This window comes from Dipteris shenzhenensis, chromosome 5 (assembly GCF_047967505.1).
Source record: "Dipteris shenzhenensis isolate YYH24624 ecotype China chromosome 5, Dip_SZ_1.0, whole genome shotgun sequence".
NCBI lineage: Eukaryota > Viridiplantae > Streptophyta > Polypodiopsida > Gleicheniales > Dipteridaceae > Dipteris > Dipteris shenzhenensis.
The window spans coordinates 1,897,301-1,905,707 of record NC_141600.1 but is presented as its reverse complement, the minus strand read 5'-3'; the positions used below and the strand labels follow the sequence as shown (position 1 = coordinate 1,905,707).

At 47.3% G+C, this 8,407-nt stretch overlaps 1 protein-coding gene across 1 annotated transcript in view; it reads right to left on the bottom strand.

The window, feature by feature from the left end:
- Window positions 1-1,875: 1,875 nt before the first annotated feature.
- Window positions 1,876-8,407, bottom strand: part of LOC147901480 (MRG family protein) — a 74,028-nt gene continuing 67,496 nt past the window's right edge. Inside the window, exons 10-11 of the mRNA XM_087374764.1 lie at window positions 2,455-2,539; window positions 1,876-2,301 (exon numbers count right to left, since the gene is read on the bottom strand). Coding sequence (XP_087230890.1) covers window positions 2,205-2,301; window positions 2,455-2,539 — 182 coding nt within the window. The 3' untranslated portion in view covers window positions 1,876-2,204. The remainder of the gene's footprint in view (window positions 2,302-2,454; window positions 2,540-8,407) is intronic.

The following is an 8,407-nucleotide window of genomic DNA, read 5'->3' as shown; positions in this document are numbered from 1 at the left end:
TACAGGCTAAAGCTACTACAGCTTTGGACAATTCACAACGCCGTTCATTTGAGATGTGCCGAAAGAGATGCTTCATGAAATACATCTTGAAGTGGATGAATTAGATGAGATCTTAATTCGAAAATAGATCCTGGTACATTGTGAAAGGAAAGTCAAAGGTAGAGTTTCTAGAAGGTATCTAGTTAAGTTCCAAAACTATTCAATAATGGATGCCAAGTGGATGGAGAAAGGTGAACTGGCAGATTCACCTAAGATATTGCAACTCTATATGGAAGCATTTCAGCTTGAGCCCACTACGTACAGGCTCATTCACACTCAACAAAGCAGAGGTTTGGAGCATTGCCTGATGCTCAAGAGAGGGGTAGCACCTCCACCCCTTCAAGACAAACAAGCTCACATATATAGAGATCACTTGGTGACAATGCAAGTCTCACCCAAGGTACTAATTGTTAACAACATTTTGGCCACAAGATCTCTACAATGAGTGTAGTACTCACTCCATATGTGATGCATTGATGTATGGATGGACTCGCACGCTCTCCTAGACCATATCATCATTATTGATTGTATCTTACAAATCATGCATTACTTGATATGGACTATTCATGCCTCTTTCATCGTTGTTTATTTGTTGTATTTGTTAACAACAAATTGGATAGTTTGAGTGTGTATGTTACAAGGACGTAAATTTGGTAACCATGACTACCCTTGGCTTGGGGGACTAACCTAGGGAAAGTGATACTTCCCAAAAGTCCCTAGGAATACATCCAATGCCTAGCTGCTACCAATGGCTAAAAGTTGGGCCCAAGGGGAGACCAATGTGTCAATGGTAAAGAGGGTTAGAGCTTTCAAGTGCATCACTACTTATAGGGGTTAGGACTTTAACGAAGGGGAGGCAAATGTGCCATGCGGCAATTGCCCATGCATCCTTCTCTCCAAAGCCTCCTACAATCCAATGTTTGGTACTCATTCTTCATTTTGTATGAGATTTTCGATGCATCTTCTTCGTCTCTCTTTGCACATTTCAAGGCCTACCTCTTTCTCTCTTTAGCACACATCCCTAAGTGACATTAATGTTGCTATACGAACATTTTTAATGCTATACAAATTGTGTAAGCTATTATACGAACTTGATTTTGCTACTAAAACGCATCCTAAGACTACTCCCTTGCTCCAAAACCCTTGGCATGCAATCCAAAGCTCATTTTTGTTATACATTGATTTTTATAACTAACGTGCCATCAATGTTGCTATACGAACGTTTTTAATGCTATACGAATTGTGTAAGCTATTATACGAACTTGATTTTGCTACTAAAATGCATCCTAAGGCTACTCCCTTGCTCCGAAAGCTCATTTTTGTTGTACATTGATTTTTGTGACTAACATGCACCCCAAGGTTGTTTTTGAAAGTGTGCGAGCTATTAGTGCACCTCACAAGTCCTTGTTGCTAATGTTCCAACCTTTTTCTCATGTTACTAGCCTCTACACCCGTCAACCTTGCTCTCCTTTCTGTTCTCGGCTCCTAGAGAATCTCTCATTTTTTCCCTTTTTTCTTCGCTGGGAATCATTTCTACACACGTAGGAGCTTGGACAAAGGATAGGTGCAAAAAAGAGCTTGCCCCTCTTACATGGATAACGGGTATGGCAATTCTAACTTCCTTTTGGATTGCATTTGTCATTTTTGAAGTTGTTATTGCTTATGCTTGCCTTGGGACGCTCTTTCTAGGCCATAAAAGACAACCAACCATAAAGGATTTGCTTGGAAAGGTGCTAGAGGGACAGTGTATTGCAGTTAGTTGGTGTACATACTCTTATATTTTTAACCTTTCAAATGACCAAACTTGTGGTCCAAAATTATTTTGGGACACTATTCCTTAATAATGTGGCATTTTTATGTCACAGCCAGTGGAAAGAAGACCACTTTTACAGCATTGTAGCTCATCATATTTGCATCATCTCACACATGAAAAGCCATGATCAGTAAGTCCTTACAAGGTACTACTATGGTACAGCTAGAACTGGATCAAACTCATTTGCCACCTGTAGACCGATGGCACAACTTTACAGATCAACTATCCAAAAGAAAAGATGAAAAGAAGCGAACACAAGAACTCTATTTCTAGCAAGCATACATTCTTCCTGATTATATATACTGGACCTTATAAAGTACTCAATTTTATCAATTGGAAGAAGAGACTTGCTTTAAGAATGCCTCTCTTTGCCTTCTTCTATCTGGATTTCCACCTTTGGTCCATCGTAGCTAGACAGAAAGAAGCCACTCTGATTCCTTTGCAAGAACCTGATGTCAAGCAATGGAAAAATCTTAGATATAAAGCTGCAACAGAACATTCCTATAACATTCTTATTGACATATACGACATAGAAGAATATCATTTGTTCATGAGCACATAAAAATTTCATGTTGATGTTTTGAAGCAAGGTACTCATATACTTGAGAAAATCGGTAAGTTTCTGCTGCAACTGCAAGAAAGCTTCCTCCTCCATGTTTGTGTAGACAAGCAGCTCGGGCAGCTTTACTGAAAAAATCCATACATCCACAATTCTCAGCACAAGCATGTCACGATATCATTAAAAGTAAAGCCAAAATCACAAAAGCAATTTAGAAGGCCAGGCTAGTCAAAGTTCACTTCAAATCGTTCCAAAATACCTTACAACTCTAACCCGCGCAGCGACTGAATTCCTAGCTCTCAAAACTTTAACTTTCCATAACCAAAATTCCTGATCTTAAATTTCGACAGTCTAACAACTTTCATTTTCAAATAAGGACCACATTTCCTGTGATTAGCACTACCTGCATTTTAAACTTTGTGAAAGTTTGTGAGGAAAATTAGGATGATTGTTTTACTGCCCTCTTGAACATGAGCCAGAGTTACTCTTCCGAGTGACCTCACTTGTGATATAGATAGCATTGCTGGGTCTTGTCCTTGTGATTTGCAGCTCCTTGCTCGAAACTAAGAGCATAAGCAGATCAATGTACTTGCCATGTGCATGTTCAGGAAGATTGGAAGCCTTGACTATGCCAGGTAGGAAATGCTTTGACCTGCATTCTTATTTTAAAAGGGTAAGAGACATCACCAAACAAATTCTCCTTACCATGAGATGCCCATTTCAGATCCAACTATGTGCCAGTTTCTACTGTTGCCCTCTACCCCCACATACAATTGGACTGCAACTTGGTACTCTATGACTACCAGAAACCTCTTGTCCCTAACATCGATAGGTCAGCTTCAACACTTGATGACAGCTTGAACCAGCTGCAATTATTTCGCAAGTGTAGGGAAGAGCACAGGAACTTGAAAGTGTGTGATGTCTTGAACCAAGTAACCATAAAGCTTGCGTAAAGGCCAACCTCGCTATAAAGTAGACTCATTTTCTAGCTTGAAGCAAAAGCTTTACTGGGGACCCAACCTATGTGTTGGGGTGGGGATCTGATATAGGGCCTGGTCAGCCCCTTTTGTAGAGCTGTAGGGTCGTCCCACAAGAGCAGGCTGGTCAGCCCTGCCTCATGCTGACCGACTAGGGGGCTGGGGGGCTATGTATAGCCCCCCCCCACTTGTGTTTTTCATCATCTCAGTCTGGTGCCCGGTGGAGCAGCATAGCCAGCCCAGTGTAGCACTTCAGGAGCAGGGTTGTGGAGCAGTCCATCCACTTTTTGTGCCTCCAGTTGGTGAGGTTGTTGAGCTGCCCAGTGGAGCTCTCAAGCAGCCTGTTTGTGCAGAGGTTTTCCCCCCAGTTGTAGCGGGGCTTTTCCCAGAGATCACTTGCAGTTCTCTTGTGCCTTTCTCTCCTTCTCAGTGTGGTGGTGTGAGCCGTGCTCTCTCTCTCTCTCCGACGCATGGAGGATGGACGGCGTCCAGGCCGAGAGACCAGGATCTGCCCTTGTTGCACCATGGGAGAGGTGGAGTCAGAGGAGCACTTCATTTGCAGATGCCCGCTATATTATGAGATCAGAGGGAGATTCCACTGTCTCTTCACGGATGGCTTTGGACCTCTCTCACGAGTGATGGATTATGAGGATCAGCATTGCCTAGCTCTTTATGTCAGGGAGGCCACTATGCTTCGACGACACTACCTCAGAGACCATCAGCACACACCGGAGCGTGATAGAGCCCAGCCCGATAGAGCTTAGACACACGCTATACCAGATGACAGGTATCAGGAGGAGCACGAGGAGGTCAGAGCTCACACAGGACACATGCCTCCACCCTGTGGATGTACATATGAGATGGTTTGTAGACGCCGCAGGATCTTATTACATAGGGGACGTACTCGCCGCTTCATCTCCAGACGATCCAGGATGATGGCAGCTTTTCGGAGGAGACTTACTCATGGAGATCTCGCCCTACCAGCCGCTCACCTCACTTTTGCTCAGATTTGTACTCTCATAGCAGGAGGCAGAGTCGATGGACAGGATTTCCAGTATTATTTTGGTTCTCAAACTCCGTGATACATGGACTTGTATCTTTGCATTGACATATTGTACTCATCCCCCCATTTTGCACCCAAGGGCGGTTTCCTTGCATCTAGCTTACTTTGTATTTAGGCTCGGATTTGACATTATGTACTTTCACTTGCATTGTATTGCGTAGCACTTAGATGATATTCGACGATGCCTCTTCTTTGTGGCACGTTGATTTTGTGCTATCTTGTACGCAGAGTTCTTGATGTCCCATGGGCCCATTTTGGCCTTTAGTGGACAATAATACACTTTCTTTCTTTCTTTCTCTCTCTCTCTTTTCTGTTCACTTCCGCTGCACTTCTCACGTGGTATCAGAGCCACGGTTGGCTTGAGACCCGAGGAACGGAGGGAGTGTTGAGACAGCACACAAAGAGGAGGTTTAGGGTGTTGTTCGGAGGTGACTTTGAGGAGGAGAATGTGCAAGGAGTGGATTGTTCAGGTGTCCAGCAAAGGGTGACTTTGAAGGGTGTTTTCAGATCAGAGAGGAGGTGTTCCCGAGGGACCAATAGCGAGGTGTGAACGTACATTGGGCTGTCAGTCCCTTCATCCTCTTCCCCAGCCCTCTCCTTTCTTCAACCTTTTGTTCCCCTCTATCCCATCCATCTTCTTTTTCAGTTCAGCTTCCTCTTCACTCCAACATGGCGAGTTTGTCCGAGATGGAAGAGAACAAGACTAGAATTCCAGTGTTGCCCACATTCCCAGTTGACCGGTAGTTGGATGGGCTCAATTATGTCGTCTATCGGGTATGATGGAGTCTATACGATCTGGCAGATTTCATCTTGATAGGTGTTGCCAGACCAGATCCCCTTGCGAACGACCTTGGCATCTTGGAGCAAAAGGAGGCCGAGACCCTGTCTCAGCTCTGGGACTGTGTCAATGCAAGGGTAAGATCGTTCATTTTCCTTAAGTGTACTCCTAAGGTGATTAATCACGTGAAGCACATGACAATAGCCAAGAGTATATGGGAGCATTTGGCGTCCATGTATAATCGAACCTCTCCGATGAAGAGGGTTTCCCTGGAAGTCCAAATGCGGTTGTTGGATCCCAAGAAGTCTTCATCAACGAGGGACCACATCAACAAGTTACAAGAACTTCAACAGGAGATCCTCCAAGCGGGGAAGCAAATATTGTCCGAGGACATGGTCATAACTCTCCTGTCCCAGTTATCCTCTCAGTATGGGGCCTTCAATTCGTCCTTGAATGATGCTTCACCAATGGTAGGATGAATTAGTTGACTGGAAGAATTGGTCACAATGATGCTTGACCAGGAGGAGCACTTTGTAGATCGTACCTATGAAAGTCAGCCGGAGACTTTGGTAGCTGGCAAGAAGTAAATGACAGCTAAGGAACGAGAAGCTCTCAAGGCATCCCATACGTGTAACCGATGTGGCCAGAAAAGTCATTATTGGCATCAAGGTCCCCAAAGGCCCGTTGATGTGCCCAGTAACCAGTTGGCCAACAGTGTTACTGTTGCAACGACATATACTCCAACCTTCTAGTGGCATGGGGCAAGCGCTGCCAGTAGGCTTTCCGGATCCAAATGGAGGATTGCTTGCTTTCTTGTTTGTGGCGGCGAGACAAGCTTTCACGCAGGACCTTGAGCTACAAGGAGTTCTTCCCGTTGACTCAGGTGGTAGTATGTTACCAGTTTATATTTTGTTTCAACATTCTGACCTGGCAGATCCAAAGGGGGTCTCCTAGTGTTCTGCTGCATCTATTGTCTAATGTTGCTAGAGATCCGGATGGGTCAGCAGATTGCCAATGGGGGAACCCAAACACAATTGATTGATCCTTGTGAGCTGTTATATGCTCGTTGTCAAGGGAGCACTGAAGTTCAACATCTACCAGTTTGGACTTGAGAGGGGGCTTCAAAGGGGGCTATCTAGCTTTGTGATACAAGTGCCCATGCAAGGAAGCAGACCTTGCACCAGTAGCAATATCAGTCGGATTATTGTTCCAATACCTTCTGTTGGAGTCATGTACCAATACCAGCGATTGGATTGTTGTACCAGATCACCCAGTGTACCATTACCAAACCAGTGGAATGTACCTACCACATGTGGCCTGGGAGCAACAGCTCCAGGTTTCTAGTGATCGTTGTGAGGGCGTTCATGTCAAGAGGGGCTTCTTCGACAATACCTGTGGCGGTCTTTAACGATGTTGCAGTATCACACGATGGATTCCTCCAATTGTTCCAGCATCGCACCTAGCTCCCTCGCGTCTCTGTTCCATCTAGGAGCTGAGAAGGGGTGTTAGAGGTCAACATCTCCTGATGTCACCTAGAGAGAGAGGGCCTTGCTTGTGGGTGTGCCCACCTAGTGAGAGACTAGGGTAGATGAGTGAGGGCATGTGTTATGGGTGTGCGAGGATAGATATTCGCCCCGTGTTGGCTCGTATTCATGCCATAGTCGCTGGCTGTGGAGGCACCCTTTGTATGCCAGTGGAGGTGGGTATGCAGCCTCCTATGCAGCACATGCTTGGGCAGAGGGAGTCAGCTCCCAGGACTACCAGCCCTGTTTATAGGGCAGGAGGGGTCAGCCATAGGTCCCTTGCTAGTTGGCTGGAGGGAAGAGGGTACAGGTCACAGCCCTCTCTATAGGGCATGGTACAGCCCCCTTTTGTAGAGCTGTAGGGGTCAGCCCCTAGGGCTGTGGGTCGGCCCACGAGAGCAGGCTGGTCGGCCCTGCCGGCTAGGGGGCTATATATAGGCACCCCCCACTGGTGTTTTTCATCATCTCAGTCTGGTGCCTGGTGGAGCAGTATAGCCAGCCCATTGTAGCACTTCAGGAGCAGGGTTGTGGAGCAGTCCATCCACTCTTTGTGCCTCCAGTTGGTGAGGTTGTTGAGCTGCCGAGTGGAGCTCTCGAGCAGCCTGTTTGTGCAGAGGTTTTCCCCAGTTGTGGCGGGGCTTGTCCCAGAGATCACTTGCAGTTCTCTTGCACCTTTCTCTCCTTCTCAGTGTAGTGTGTGTGAGGCGTGCTCTCTATCTCTTCTGTTCATTTCCGCTGCTCTTCTCACATAGTTCATATGAAAGAAGAGAAGGAAGAGACAATGTAATTCTGAATATACACAGCCCAAACAGACTGAAAACTGAAGATCCACCACAAGTAGAGTGTCTGGAAACCATGCCCTCCTACAATAGCCTTCTTTGCACAACTGATGACAGGCAAATTGAGGAAACTTCTTGGCTTGAACAGAGGATGGAGCTGCTCGGTGAGCTCCCCCTCTGCCCGCGGTGGCCTGTAGGCTGCCCGCTGCTCCTGGTTGCTCTGCCTGCTGCCCCCTCCCCGCCGCCCTTCCTCCTTGCCTCGCCCTCGCGCCGCCCAGCCCCTCCTCCTCCCCCGCTCCCCCTCCGGCCTCCACCCTGCCTTCTCCCGCTCCGTCTCCCCTTTCTGCTCCTCCGCCCCGCTCCATCCCTCCTTCCACCTCCCAGCCTCCTCCCTTCCGCCTCGCACCTCCTCCCGTCCTTCTTCCCCTCCCACCAACGCGCCCCCCGCCATTCCACCTCCCCCCACCTTCTTCTCCTGCCTCTCCCGCCCTCCTTCCTCTTCTTCATTCCTTCCTCCTCCTCCTCCCCCTTGCTCCCTCTTTCCTCTCCTCCCCTCTACTTTCCCTGCCGCCCTCTCCTCCCCCACTCTGCCTCGCCTCGCCTCAACGTCCTTCTTCCTTTCCCCCCTTTTTCTTTTGCCTCCCTACAACGGGAGCATTCGTGTTTGTTACGGTGAAAGAAAATCTTGGTGGTGACCTTTGGTCTGGCCCAAGGGGCTTTATGGCAGCACGCTCGACTCCCACAACCGTTAAGGTTCTTCTTTCCCCAACTGACAAGCAACACGTACAGCATGCAGCTCAGTCCCTCCAGGACAAGGCGCTTGTGGGCAGAATTGAGGGCCTCACGCCTACACGAAGACAGGTGCGAGAGTGAATC